Genomic DNA, 14914 nt, shown 5'->3' with positions numbered 1-14914 from the left:
TGTTTTTCTCAAAGGTGTGGGAGAAACTACTCTTTGGAGTCTGTTTTTTTCATGCTCTTGTTCAGGAGAGAAGAAAATTTGGGCCCCTTGGCTGGAATATACCCTACGGGTTTAATGAATCAGACTTGCGAATTAGTATCAGACAACTGCAGGTAGAATCATCTCTTGTTACCTTTTTTTAATAGTATCTGATTTTTATGGACCATAGGAATGAGACTGATAATCAGGAAGGGGTATACGTTTGTGTTATATCAAACGTTCACAGAATTTCAATCAGAATTCCATGAATTTACAAAGGCAAGGCACACCAATTATATAAATATTTTCAGTATTGTCAGTGACAATTGAGATAAAATAAACATTTGTTCTTCATAAGACTCTGTGAACCAAAATTTTATGGATTATAAGAAGTACATACAAGTGCAATAATATTTGAATTCTTATATATTGCAGCTCATTTCCTATAGGTAACACTGGATTACTAACAGTCACCTATTATGATGGCTTTTGTGGTTAGTAATGGGAATTTTGTTTATGTGTGTACTGCTAATTAAACAGAGCCCCATGCTATTCTCCTTCCCTAAGACAAAAAAACTCTGCTATTTGACCTTGAAAATCTATGAAAGGTGTTTCTTTATGGCATAAAAAGGAGAAGTTCAAGCTGAATAAGCTATCATTTGTAAGCAATTCCATAATGATTTCAATGACTGCATGCACTGCAGTGTTCAAGCCTTCCCTCTGTAGGTCATACTGTTGCTCTGAAGATGTTTCAAGTCTCTCTTGTGTTTCAGTTATTCATAAATGAATATGAGCAAGTTCCGTTTGAAGCAGTATCTTACCTGACTGGTGAGTGCAATTACGGAGGTCGAGTGACAGATGACTGGGACAGACGTTTACTGCTGACAATGCTGGATGACTTTTATAATCCTCAAGTAATAGAAAATCCTCGTTACACTTTCTCTCCTAGTGGAAACTATTATGCTCCACCAAAAGGCACATATGAGGACTACATTGAATTTATTAAGGTAAAAATTAGCAAAAAAAAAAAAAACAAAACTAACAACCCAAAGCTGTCATAGCAATGCCTGGCAAGAATGTTACCCTTAAAAGCTTATCTGCATTAAGAAAGCAACTGTGTGCTTGGCTTCTTGCCTGACATAACTGTATGACTTACCATGACTTACTTCTGACAGGGAGCAAGTGATCAGTAAATAGATAGAAAAACACAGTGAGTGTAATTGGGAAATGCTTGGGAATGGCTTTCTATATATGAAGTAATTGCTATCGCCAGTAACGCTGTCTGCAAATAGCCATCATTAAAGTCCTTATTATAATTCAGTTGAAGTCAGTAGTAGTTTTTTGCCTGGATACTTAAAGAAGCTTTGGAACTGATTCTCAGCCAGTTGCTTTATCACATGCAGATGTTTGTTGTATTTTGCCCTAGAATCTTCCCTTTACTCAGCACCCAGAGGTATTTGGTTTGCACGAGAATGTGGATATTTCAAAAGATCTTCAGCAAATCAAGGTCCTCTTTGAATCTCTGCTTTTAACACAAGGAGGAGACGTTCAGGGATCTTCTTCTGGAGGTGGTGACAGTGGTCTTTATGAAATTGCAGATGACATTCTCAGCAAGGTATTGTAGTTACACCAATGAATCCAATTCATCTTTTTACAAAGAAGAAATTCCTTACCAAAATTTTCACTGTATAATTGACTTAACATTGGAGGAAAAGTTCTATTTGAGGGAATTTATGAAAATGTGAACTTCTGAAGGGGCTGCAGCTGTGTTTAATTTGAAATTAATTTTACTATATGGGTAGGTGATAGGAGAAAGCACAGGAAAAGAGACTTCTGATCCATGATCAGAAAAATTACTGGCAGTTTTTAAAAGAGAAGCATCACTTAATTTTTTTTTTTCTATATGGATGAATCTACTAAATACTGTAGTGACGAGAAACTCATCAGATGTTTTAATGGTATCTGTTACTCTACAGCTTTTCACATGTGCATGCTTTTAGTGTAACTCCAGTCTATAATTATATGTGGAATGACCTTTAAACATGTTGGTATTTGCAGCTTCCAAATGATTTTGACATTGAAAGTTGCCTAGCTAAATATCCTGTGAAATATGAAGAGAGTATGAACACTGTGTTGGTGCAAGAAATGGAAAGATTTAACAAGTAAGAGTATAAAATTTCTATTAAATGGAAAATTAAGTGGAAATTCAGAACATAGAGTAGATTTAGGGAGAAATGCATGATAGAATAATAAGACAAGACAGTTGTGAGTCTCTTTCCTCCTGTTTCCATCTATTTATTCTTATCTTTACCTGCTTCTCTATTCTTTCTTCCTTATTCTTCTTTCTCTGCTGTTTTCTCTATTCTTCTGTTCATCTCTCCCACCAAAATTTCTCTCAAAATTGTAACAATGCAGCGTGCCTTAATGCTGAAAGTTTTCTTTTGTTTCTGACATCACCCATCTCTTCTTACACGACTTAAAATGTTTTCATTCACCTGGTACACAGTTTATACATTTGGAGTTCTTACCACACAACAGAGAGTTTGTCAGATAGTAAAATTAAAATTGTGTTAAGCTGTTCCTATTTGTAAACAAACAAACACAAACCAACTCCATAGCTTTCAATACATGGCTAACTACCAATACATTCGTTACAGAAGTTCTGTTCACATTCCATTGTCTACCATTACCCATATTTTTTTAATTTCTTCTGATATGGATCATGAAAAACTTATGCTAATTCTGTTTTGTTTTTTAATCTAGTTTGCTCCAAACTATTCGTATTACACTCACTAACTTGAAGAAAGCCATTAAAGGTTTGGTTGTTATGGATGCTGAACTGGAGGCTCTATGTGGCAGTCTGCTTGTTGGAAAAGTTCCTGAGTATTGGGCTAAACAGTCCTACCCTAGTCTAAAACCACTGGGGAGTTATATTCTTGATTTCCTACGGAGGCTGACATTTTTACAGGTAATGTACAAGAAGCAGCACTACTAATTATTGAATCTATATTTTTAAATAATTTGCCCTTTATTTAAAAGCAGTATTGAGGAAGAAGTGATAAATTTTACTAGATTTTTAAAATATCAGTTATGTAGAAAGTTCTCCAAGAAGATTTGGTTTGTCTCTTTTTCTTTATTGAATGCATCATTTTCCTCTTTCTAGGATTGGTATGAATCAGGGAAGCCCACCGTTTTTTGGCTGTCAGGATTCTATTTTACTCAAGCATTTTTAACTGGAGCCATGCAAAACTATGCTAGGAAGTACAGGATCCCCATTGACCTTCTGGGATATGAATTTCAGGTATAGATAAATTGTAATTATATATTTTATTATCCTGAAACCCGATAATACTGTAGAAACAGTAAGTGAATCCTTACTGGGAGGCATATTTTGCACGTCATTCACTGGAAGACAGATGTTTAATTGTTTAGTGAGGTAAATAGTATCTGTAAAAGAAAGAGAAACTAGTTCTGTTATTGGACCCGGACCTCCACTTGGAAAAAAAAACAGCCTACAATGTAAACATTTCTCTGTGTGATTAAAGCCTTTGTAACCTGCAATAAAGGTAACCAACAAACCATGGAAAGCTGCTGTCTTTGTGGTTTTGTATGAAAGTAGTGCCCAAAGGAAGGTTTTGCTACGTTGTTCTCATTATAGATTGATTTTTGGAAAATTGGCAATTAGTACAATACCTAGAAAGGAAAATAGTTGTGGAACCTTCTTAATACATAGCACTTCTTATTTTTATAGGTTATTCCTCAGGATACTTCTGATACTGCACCAGAAGATGGTGTTTATATCCATGGATTATTTTTAGATGGAGCTCGCTGGGACAGAGCCAAGTCAGTAACAAAAATATATTAAGCACAGTTTTAGTAAGCTTTCTTAGCTGCTCAGATAAAATTTAAGTGTTACTTTACACACCATTTCAATGGTGCACTTGAAAATGTTTTCATTCTTTTCTTGGGCTTAAGGTAAGAAAGTGAAAGTGAATCTTTAAAATACTGTTCTGTTGGAAATATTGTGATGTGCTAATCTGCAGTCAAATGCAAGTATTTCATACAGCTGCAGATGTATTTCAAGCACAGACTCTGTTTTTTTGTTTGTTTTTTGGATTGTTTGGTGTCCATCCTGGGTCATCTTTCCATGAGTTTATGTTCAGTGCAGGTGGTTTGGGATGTTTTTTGTTTGTTTTTCTGCAGCTCTACTTACTCAAAAGGCAGTTTTCTTTGGAATTAAAGTCTTTGTGATGGTAGTTTAGTTATCTCCCTTTATTCTCCCTTCCTTTCTCTCAGCCTCATTCCCCTCCCACCCCACCAAAGAAAAGGCTGCATTTCTAACCCACACAGTTTTGAAGAAATACATATAATAGTTTTGGCTGAAACTTTGGCAGATCTGCTGCCTTGTTTTTTCAATTAGTGAACACTGATTGGACTGGGACTGAAACCTCCTTTCATATTCTTCTCTTCTCCCCTATGTGATGAGTGCTCCCCCAGCTGAATGAGTGTAATTCCTGGTGGCTTGTTTGATTACAGCAGTTTTATAGAAAGCTGAACTTCCCTCAGAGCAATTGTACTCTTGTGACTATGAGAGGTTACTCGTAAGCTGGAAACACAATTTCAAGTTCACTGTTGGATGGAAGGTGGTTTATGTGTGTAAAATGAAAAGCACACAAAAAAGCAACACTCAGCCACAAGTAACTGTTCTGTTGCTTTCTGTCACCAGGGGAATATTAGCTGAGCAGTATCCCAAATTACTCTTTGATATGATGCCAATCATCTGGATAAAGCCAAGTAAGTATAATTACTTTGAAGTATGTGCCTTTAAACTAGAAATTTAAACAGTGAATTACTTTGTTACTGAAGACCAATGCTTCCATCCTCACTGAAATACCCAGACGTACACAGAATTGATGCACACTTGACCTTTGGCTTTAATGTAAAAAATTGTGCTTGCTGTGTTGACTCATTCAGTCTCATCTCACTCAAGCATTTGGCCTGCCCATCTCTTCACAGGTGTTTGCAGTTATGTAATTGCAATTTTGCAATCTTTATTTAATATTAAGGATAGCAATCTATACGTACTTAACGTGTAGATTATGTATATCAGTATATCTGCTGTTCACAATGTATTGCTGTGTTTCTTTTTTTTCTCTGAAGCTGCAAAATCGGACATAAAGAAAACTGATGCGTATATTTGCCCACTCTACAAGACAAGTGAGCGTAAAGGAGTCCTGTCCACCACTGGGCATTCCACTAACTTTGTCATTGCTTTGACACTTAATACGGATCAGCCAGTCCAACACTGGATCAAGCGAGGTGTTGCGTTGCTCTGCCAGCTGGATGACTGACCCCAGACAGTTCAGATACAAATGTCACAGGATACTTCTTGTTTTATTTGCTCACAGAAGAAGTGCAGTGTTCTCTATAAAGGCAACTTCTGTAGCTGTGGGGTTTGTTTGCTTTCTTTTGTAATTTTGAAAGAGTGAATATTTCTGATCCCCGAGTATTTTGCCTTAAATAAGCATATGCTATAATTAGCACTTTTACAATCTACATAAGGTGCAGGTAGGATTTTAGCTTTTGATAACATCATTAATGTATAAACAACAATTTTATGCATTGCTCAAATTTTACAAAATATATCTTAATGACAAGAATTGTCTGCACTTTCTTTGCAATACACTCCGATTAATGAACTTTTTAAGTATGAAGAGTGCTGAATCATGTGAATGGAAACCCGGCACATAGGAAATCTGGAGTCTTTGGTCCTGTGTTACACACAGCCTGTGTTGTGTCACAACAACCGTGAAAATCACAATACAAGAAGCTGTTGAACTGTCTGTAATAGGCACTTCCAAGTCCCTTCTTTGCTCAAAAAATCCATCCTTTCAAGCTATAGTTCTGATTTTTTTATTTACTTCTTTTTTTTCTTTTCTAAACTGTTTCATTAAAGAAAAATGATGAAAATCTCCCTTATTACCACTTGCCTGAAATGTTATTTCTGGTTTTTTGTTGCTCTGGAGAGGCATTTCAGCTTCAGTTCCTTCAAGGATTCTGCAGTTTAGTTTTATTTAAAAAGCAATCATAGTAGCAATTACTCAAACATTTTTTCCGTATATCTCCTGTACTAAAGAACTACTTCTAGGACTGAAGTAAGCTCAGAAGAGTCTCTCTGCAGCCCATCTTCCCCATTATATCTAGGTAGCTTTGTCCACCATTGCTTTGCTTATTGTGTATTACAGTTATAAGCAGTTTGGGGTGTTTCTTTCTGAAATGATACTTTTTCCTTTAAAGATTCTGTATTATCCTCTGTTTGTTTACTTTTCTGTTTGTAATAGAATGTAAGTTGTGATTTGGCAATCAGAAACTCATAGTAATTTTAATAGGGCATTCTCTTGATTTTTATTTGCTTATTCACACTTACTCTCATTTTTATATAGTTTTCTTCATAGACTGCCTTATATTTCTCTTAAACAAGCTGCTGACAGTGTCTGTAGTTTTCCCTCTTAGGAAATCAGTAATGATTTTTTTCCTTTCCATAACTGAACAGCTACTGTCTGTAGCTCTCAAATTCTCATTCCATTAATTGTTAACGAGTATTTTTATAAATAAACTGGATTTCTAATTTCCTCTCTTGCTGACACCGTGTGTCAGATTAGATTAACAAATGTGACTAACCTGTATGAAAGTAACATGGAGAAAGTCCCGGAGTATCTTATGATCAGTTATTTATAGAGAGCTATTCATGGACACAGACTCTACAGAGATCGTTTTCAGTCCTGAAAATATCACTTTCAACTTAATCACTTCTTCAAAGTGTGAAGCTTTCTCTCTTTCAGAAGGTGAGGAAAAACCTGCATTTTTCTCAATTCGTAGGAAAATTAGTACTGAAAAGAAACAAGTGAATATGCACATATTGTATTTTATGTATAATGAAACTAGCCATTACTTATGTGGGTATATTCTTAACATATTTCTTTCTTGATGCATGTGCGATTATAGAGAAAGACCTTGCAGTCACATGTTGCTGGATCAGGTAAATGATGCAAGCTTGCTGTGAATTGCTGCTGTTTCTTGAATTATTGCAAAACTTGTGAGAGTGTTGACAGCTTCCTTCATTTTGCTGTGCTTACACATTTTGCTCTTTTATTTATCCTCACTTGTATTGTATTGTATTATTTTGTTCTGTGTTTTTGGCTGTGTTTGTTATCATTTGTTCATTTGTTTTCAGTTCAGCTCTCTTGAAAAACAGAAGTGGAAATTTTGATGAGGTGAAATGATGAAAAGCTTGAGTCTAAAAGAACTCCTTTGATTTTAATCTATAATGACAAGTAGTTGAATGTGCAGAAGAGTAGCATGTCCGATTGTCTATAAAATGTTTGCATCTATAGGTTGATGTGTTAACAAGGACAAACAGTTGTGGTATATCTGTTCCAAAAGGTCATAGATGATGTATACAAGGTTGTAAATCTGGTCTTTTTTCAAGCAAAGAATTCAATGCTGTTTCAATCATAAGATAAATTTAGCACATAATGTTAGAACATACCATTAGCATTAACCTACAGTATTGTTCTTTACTGAAGGATATGGCTCTAGTGATAACTTAGTTGAAACAGATTGAGAAAACCTATTACCAAAATGTTTGTGTCCTTCACCTACTGTGCACCACGTGGCCTCAGTGAAAAAAACAAAGAAACATCCCAAATTTTGCTTCAGACCTGTTTTCCTGCTAAGGAAAGATCAGAGCAGGACTGTGATGTCTGAGTGTCTGGATGATTTAAGAGGGAAGGTCTGTTTAAACTATCTCATAATTATGTTTTACTTATTTTTGCTGCTTTCCAGTAAGTAATACCAGAAAAAGTAGCTATTCTGTATGTTCACTCTGTACAGTAGAGATAAAGCTAGCACAGGCTATTTGACTAGGAAACTTTATTATGTTCTAAACAAAACAGTTCTCTCTGCAGTGGTCCAGACTAAATACTTGACAGACGGCTGGAGCTTGAGTTGGAGAAGTTCTGATTAAGTTATTTTGGGCTGTGATTTGTTTTGCTTGATACTTAAACACTGATTGCTGTTTCTATTGCTCCAGACATAACCTGAAGATTTAACATCTGAATCCAATTAAAAAGCAGTATTTTCATACAAAAAGGTGATCCAGGTTGTGCCAATTGGACATGTATAATTCTATATACATATTTGATGATCATTCTGATGATGAAATCCCCACCCAGCAAGCTATTCAGGAAAGCTTACAAGATATTCATAAAATGGAAAGAAGTGCCAGTGCAACAGAGGATGAAAGGTAATGAGTTACTACTTCTACTTTTGGTGGTTTCTTGGTGTTATTATATGTCTGACCCTGTCTCGTGGGTAACACAGACCACTTGTAGCTTGTTTGTTCAGAGTTCTCCCTAGAATGTCTAAAACGTGGAATGTATGAAGCCTTCTGGTGACATCTAATAACTAAAAGCCTAATATCTAAATGAATGCAAGGGTTTCCTGAAAAAAAACATATGTTAAAAGAAAAATAAAATAAGTTGGTGTGGTAGATTTCCTCATTTTAGTATTTATCTGCTGTCCTTTTCTGGAAGCCAAAATCTTACAGTGGCACAAGAAGACCAGCAAAAATGTATTTTTAATGTGTTAAACTGATGAAACTCACACAAGTTAAAGAAATCTAATGTGGTTATGACTTGAAGGTTAAAACTAATGTGTAATTTTGAAATGAATATCACATTAATTATAGCATTGTAATGTTGTGTTTATGCAGTTTCCTGTGCGTTGCAAGTAAAGAACGTGAAGAGATAATTGCAGCAATTCGGGCAGTTAAGTACAAGTGCTCTATACTACACCCCTCTATATCCAGCAATCACAATGCCTACATTCTGTGTTTGATCAGCTGTTTAAGTGCAGGTTTTCTTTATGTAGTCTTGGAGAGAGTTAGGCAACTGAAGAGAGGGCACACAAAAGCTAGCTTTTATTAAATAGGAACACAGTAATGGAGCAGGTTCATCTGAGATTGCAGTACTTCATCTCCTAGAATCAGGGATGACTGCCAGTCCTTTCTTATAAAATTAACCAGTAGGATAGCAGTGCCCCTAATAAATTAATGCCTCGTTTACCAATATTTGCTACTTTGTGAGATAACCAGGTTGAAGCTGTTAGGACAGTTGTTAGGACAGAGGTGTGACACTGGGAAGCGTTCTGTCCAGTCCTTATGCACATTGCAAGTAGTTGTAGAAACATTTAGTGGAGTAAGAATCAAGAGCTCAAGGCTTCTTGGAAATGTGGATGCAATGAGTGTACCATGCAATGAAGAATGTGCCTAGATGCTAGTTACACTTTGTGTCTATTCTAATAAGTACGCAATTCTTTGGTAGGCAGAAAAACTTCAGCAAAAGAGATTGAAAGCAGTCTATCCCACTACCTTATAGTTGTAGTTAATAGGAGAGCAGACTGCCTTCTTCAGGGAATGATGGGATAAAAAGAAACCAGTACGGTCAGGACCTCTAATTAACAGGCTTTCTTGCCAACTGAAGTTTCACTGCTTCTCTATGAGATATCAAATTGAAACCATAATCACTTTTGTTAATTAGGATTCCAGTGAGGCTTTTAGTAGAAGCAAGAATGAGTTTCATCTCAGTTGTCAGCTTTTGCCAACCTGAATATTTTCCATACAATTTCACCAGGACACCTGTTTGCTTAATGCTCTAAAATCCTCTGCACTATTATACATGAGAGGATTGTAATTTAAGTATTTTAGCTGTTGTAATTATAAGCAAGTGTCTTCAGTGTATCTTTCAAAATGCTCTGTGAGTCAGTGTGAATCACTGATTATTCCATTCACGTAAATCACCCTATGATAAAAAATTGCTTTGATGAAGTATGTTTTTTTTTCTTCTTGATATGCTGCTGGGATAAATATCACTCAATATATTGTTTGCTTTAATTTTGTTTTATGATGAGTAATGAAATACACATCTGTCTCAAAATATCACAGGCCAAGAAGAGGCCTTAAAGAAGTTGGTGAGGCACAGTTCTGCTTTTGAGGAAGCGGATCAGCAAGGCTGGCTTCCTGTGCACGAGGCTGCAGCACAGCTAAATAAGAACATTCTTGAAATAACTTTAAAAGGTAAAGGGTCCTTTCTGGTTTTCCACTAGAATGTTTTACAAAGCCAGATTTGATGAATAACTTCAGCTTCAGACGTGTTCTGCTTTTCTGAATTGCAGCCTCCCCTGCCGCTACATGGGAACAGACCACACTGAGAGGGGAAACACCTCTGATGGTGGCAGTCAGGAACTGCCTCTTGGAAAACGTCCACTTTCTCCTGCTCAATGGTTGCAATCCCAACATTAAGAATGAAGATGGAGATTCTCCTTTAGTTGTAGGTGAGTGTTTTAATTGGAGGTAGAAAGGTGAGAGAATGAGGTGAGTTTGTAGTTACATTCGTTAGGTTGCAGTTTTACTTACTTGACTTATGCAGAGTTTAAAATGTTTTGGTATAAGGAGCAAAAAATGTAAACTTCAGTATTGAATGTATTGTCTGTTTTTCTTAAAAGATATCAAGGCTTTAGTTGAGCTGACGTTCCATGTTAGGGACTACAAAGTTCTGAGCATTATTTGTTAATTATTATCCTTTCCTTATCATCTTGGCAGATCGGGCTTATTAAGTTAAGAACATGTGTGACACAGTCATTTTAGTCTTTGTTTCATGTTTACAGTAATTGCCTGTGATGATTAATGGTGCAGGCCAGCTCCTGGCTGCACTAAGTGCCCCTGTATGTGATCTCCATCTAGTGGCAGGAAAGGTTGTATTCTGTTACAACAGGAATCAGCAGATTACACAGAAAAGGAGATTACCATAAAATTATTCCTTTTGTATAGTTTATGATACCCTGAAGAGAAAGAACAGACTCGTTGAGCAGTTAAAGCTTTCAGTATAGTGTGATGTTTCTTGGTGTATAAATAGCAGTTCTGGGAACAGCTTGAGCTTTCCTGGGCTGCCACCCAACAGTAACTAGGCAACGGTCTGACATTCTGGCTTATGTTTTCATTATTTTCTTACAGCAATTAAACACAATTCATATGAGGTTGCCTCCTTGTTGATAAATTTTGGAGCAAAAGTGAATTTGCAGTGTATGCACAAGAGGACTGCTTTGCACGAGGCTGCCAGGCTTGGCAGAAAGGATCTGGTGATGCTTCTGCTTCATTCTGGAGCAGATCCTGATCCTCGCAGTGGATATGGGCTCACACCTCTAGCATTGGCTGCACAGGCTGGACATACAGAAATTATGGAGCTCTTATTGAAAAAAGGTGAGACTTTATTATATAGGAAGAGGAGGCTTAGAGCAGCGGGGTCTTGCCAATGTTATCAGTATCCGATGGGAGGGTGTTTAGAAAACAGGCCCAGATTCTTCCCCTTGGTGTGCAGTCACGGCAAGAGGCAATGGGCACAAGTTGATAGCGAGCAAATTCTTTTTGAACACAGCAAAACACCTTTTTTTTATGTGAAGGGTGTTGAAGATTGGAATACGTTGCCCAGAGAAGTTGTGGAGTCTCTGTGCTTGGAAATCCTCACCAGTCTGCTGGGGCTGACCCTGTGACAATGTGTCATCTCTGAAGGGGGACAGTAATTATTGCTGGATATTCACAGTGACCACCATGAAAATCCTCGATGCTTCTTTCCAGGTGCTGATGTTCTTTCGCAGGCAATGGATTATTCTTCTGTATTATTTGAAGCAGCAGGAGGAGGAAATCCAGACTCTCTGAATCTTTTGCTAGAATATGGGGCTGATGCTAATGTACCAAAGCACTCAGGTCATTTACCGATCCACAGAGCTGCATACAGAGGACACTTTCTGTGAGTTAATGTAAACCAAGTAATAGTGAGACCAAATATATTAATTTTACTACTGTTAAATTTGCAACCAATAAGTAAGAAACAGCTCTTCAAGACTGGGATAGTTCTGTTGTGCTTAAAAATCTCAGAATGTTTTATTCCCATATTAGTACATGTGTTTAAATTGCATTTAAATATTATGTAGTGTTAATTTAAATGTGTTGCTTGAATGTCAGTATGATACTATGTCGTGTTAATTGTGTGTTGTAGCAATTAATATTATGCTGCGTCGATTCCCTAATTCCTTTAGGCTGTGCAGCAACACGCTGCTCTTGAATTCCCCAGAGAGCTCTCAGTGAGAAGGAATGATTATTCTGCTAGTATAGAATGCAGTGTTCATGAGGGGTAGTATTAAGAATTATGATTAGTAAATGTAAAATCATAGTATCCACTACAGGCTGTTTTATCCTTAGCAATTAATGTAGAGGTACAGCATGCCGTGGTACTGATTTGGTAGATTAAGATTATGGAATACGGTCAGAATAAGTTCTAACTATTCTAATTCTAGCTGTGTGAACCAGAATGCTTCAGAATCCCTTACTGTCCTTATTTTTTTCCTTCAGTGCCTTAAAGAATTTAGTTCCAGTTACAGATTTTGATGCCATTAAGGAAAGCGGAATAAGTCCAGTTCACTCAGCAGCAGCAGGAGCCCATCCTCAGTGCCTTGAGTTTCTCCTCAAGTCTGGGTTTGATGCCAATTTTATGCTGGATCAAAGAATTCGCAAAGGCTACGATGACCGCCGGAAATCAGCCTTGTACTTTGCTGTTTCAAATGGGGATATCAACTCAGCACAGTTGCTGTTGAACGCTGGAGCCCTGCCAAACCAAGATCCCATCAACTGTCTCCAAATAGCCTTGAGAATGGGCAACTATGAGCTAATGAATTTACTGCTCCGGCATGGGGCTAATGTTAATTACTTCTGCAGAGTGAACACAACACATTTTCCATCAGCTCTGCAGTACGCTCTGAAAGATGAAGTCATGTTAAGAATGCTGATGAACTATGGCTATGATGTGCAGCGCTGCTTTGATTGCCCTCGGGGAGATGTTTCCCATTCCCAGTATGTGACTGATGGATGGACTTCTACTGTTATCAAAGATACAAAGGTGAGTATATCACATGGCTTCATACGTTGTTGTTTTACTGCCAGTATCATTCATAAAGCTAAATGAAAATGTACTTGAAGCGATCTGTCAGAAACAAAAATTTTAAAGACTTGTAAAATTAGGAATTGACAGTGCTTTCAAATTGAATTAACATCGTCACAAGACCTGGTTCATGGCAGTAAATTGTCATAATCTATATTTTACAATTGTGAAAATACAGCTAATGATTAGCACAGGATTTGCTTTCTGGGGCAGTCTTATCCATGCTGTGAAAGCAGGAAGTTGGAGGCTGGATTGTGAGCTGTACTGTATTGTGTCACTAATATGGGAAGTCTGCTGTAGGGACCCTCCTGATAAACACTGAGCAGAAAACCTGGACTGATCTAAGCAAGTTCCTAGAGACACCTCTCAGAGACACTGTTAGGCAGATTTTAAAGTCCGTTTGAATGTAAAAAGCCTTTATTTAATCTGAAGATCATCAAATAGCTTCTGTTGGAAGGAATCTCATCCAGTCCTACCCCCCTTGCCATGGGCTGGTTGCCCCCATCAGCTCAGGCTGCTGAGGGCCCTATCTATGGCTTTGAGCACCTCCAGGGATGGAGTACCCACACTTCATTTTTGGTTCTAGCCTTGTACAACATAACATCTCTCAGATTGCACTGGGGGCTTGATACAAGCTGTGACAGCCCTTAAAACTCCTCTCACAGCACTCCTTCCTGGTGTTCTGCAGTTACAGAATTACTCTTGTCCTGCAGGGACAGGAAATAAATACTTATTGGGCATTTTCCAATTGAAATGTTTTGTTTCCATCAGTTCTGTGAAGTGATAACGTTGTCGTGGCTGAAGCATCTTTCTGGGAAAGTAGTGAGAGTAATGCTGGATTATGTTGATCATGTTAACATCTGCTGGAAGCTGGAAGCAGCTCTCAAAGAACAGGAGCTCTGGCCAGACATCAATTCAATTTTAAGTGAGTATCTGGTAGATCTGAAATAGCAGACTGACTGTTCTGGGACTGGGACCTTTTTCTTGGTGGTATTTTTATATCAGTTTGCTTTTCTCCCCTGAAGGTTGGTTAGGCCAAAAGTTATCTATTGACAAGAAGGCATTTCTGAAAGGAAAATCAGTCTAAGTAGTGCTTAAAGTCAGGTAACTCTGATAGCTGTGGCAGAATGTAACAGCACAGTTTATGTGGTCCAGGGCTTACATCCTGACAAGGTCAGTCACCTGAGGACCGGCAGTAAAGTCTGGAGTGGTTTTTGATAGGTGCTGGGCAGTGAGCAGTTGCACAAACATGATTAAGTGACTCATGAACATCCATCACCTGGTTTCTAGCAAACCCTCGCTCCCTGAAGCATCTTTGTCGCCTGAAGATACGGGAATGCATGGGCCGGCTGCGTCTCCGTTGTCCTGTCTTCATGACCTTCCTTCCACTGCCAAAGTGCTTGAAAGACTACATACTATACAAGGAATATGACCTTTATGGACCGGAAAGTTTCTTGGGAACCTCCAGTGTCAACTGCACATAATTATCCTGTACTTTGAAGGGAACGTTGAGGTGGGTAAGACTGTTTTTTCTCCTATGAACTGAAAGTTATGTGAATGGTTATGGCCATACTTAAAATGCTTTGAGTGAAGATGTGAAGAACCATTACAGCCACTGGTACCACTGTGAGCCTTGTATTTGTGTGAGGAGGAAGCCTGGCATAACACATAATACCACTTTTAACTGCAGTGTTCCACTCAGGGCCTTCAGGTAAACAAGATGACAGCGTTTCTGAAACGTTAATTCTGCTTCTCATTACCAAGCCCTAATATGTCTCATTTACTTTGTAGTTGATGGTAAGTGTGTCTTTGGATGGCACTATAAAAGAAAACCAAGATCTGGA

At 37.7% G+C, this 14914-nt stretch overlaps 2 protein-coding genes across 6 annotated transcripts in view; both read left to right on the top strand.

Annotated features, from left to right (window-relative positions):
• The window catches only part of DNAH12 (dynein axonemal heavy chain 12), a 52168-nt gene extending 46705 nt beyond the window's left edge, over nt 1-5463 (top strand). For 2 of the 3 annotated variants that reach the window (XM_015874878.2, XM_015874876.2), the window contains 9 exons: nt 15-152; nt 792-1025; nt 1445-1633; nt 2077-2180; nt 2782-2986; nt 3182-3319; nt 3770-3861; nt 4745-4812; nt 5179-5463. In XM_015874878.2, coding sequence (XP_015730364.1) covers nt 15-152; nt 792-1025; nt 1445-1633; nt 2077-2180; nt 2782-2986; nt 3182-3319; nt 3770-3861; nt 4745-4812; nt 5179-5369 — 1359 coding nt within the window. In that variant the 3' untranslated portion in view covers nt 5370-5463. The remainder of the gene's footprint in view (nt 1-14; nt 153-791; nt 1026-1444; nt 1634-2076; nt 2181-2781; nt 2987-3181; nt 3320-3769; nt 3862-4744; nt 4813-5178) is intronic. The other variant, XM_015874877.2, reaches the window with a different exon arrangement.
• A 334-nt stretch (nt 5464-5797) lies between these two features.
• Nucleotides 5798-14914, top strand: part of ASB14 (ankyrin repeat and SOCS box containing 14) — a 32260-nt gene continuing 23143 nt past the window's right edge. For 2 of the 3 annotated variants that reach the window (XM_032447216.1, XM_015874886.2), the window contains exons 1-11: nt 5798-6863; nt 7024-7057; nt 8111-8323; nt 8792-8847; nt 10022-10153; nt 10252-10410; nt 11090-11335; nt 11711-11882; nt 12485-13028; nt 13842-13995; nt 14361-14583. In XM_032447216.1, the coding sequence (XP_032303107.1) occupies nt 8196-8323; nt 8792-8847; nt 10022-10153; nt 10252-10410; nt 11090-11335; nt 11711-11882; nt 12485-13028; nt 13842-13995; nt 14361-14554 (1785 nt within the window). In that variant the 5' untranslated portion in view covers nt 5798-6863; nt 7024-7057; nt 8111-8195 and the 3' untranslated portion in view covers nt 14555-14583. Of the gene's footprint in view, nt 6864-7023; nt 7058-8110; nt 8324-8791; nt 8848-10017; nt 10154-10251; nt 10411-11089; nt 11336-11710; nt 11883-12484; nt 13029-13841; nt 13996-14360; nt 14584-14914 lie in introns of all 3 variants that reach the window. The other variant, XM_015874887.2, reaches the window with a different exon arrangement.

This window comes from Coturnix japonica, chromosome 12 (genome assembly GCF_001577835.2).
Source record: "Coturnix japonica isolate 7356 chromosome 12, Coturnix japonica 2.1, whole genome shotgun sequence".
In the NCBI taxonomy this organism is placed as follows: Eukaryota; Metazoa; Chordata; class Aves; order Galliformes; family Phasianidae; genus Coturnix; species Coturnix japonica.
This window is presented reverse-complemented; position numbering and strand designations above follow the sequence as displayed.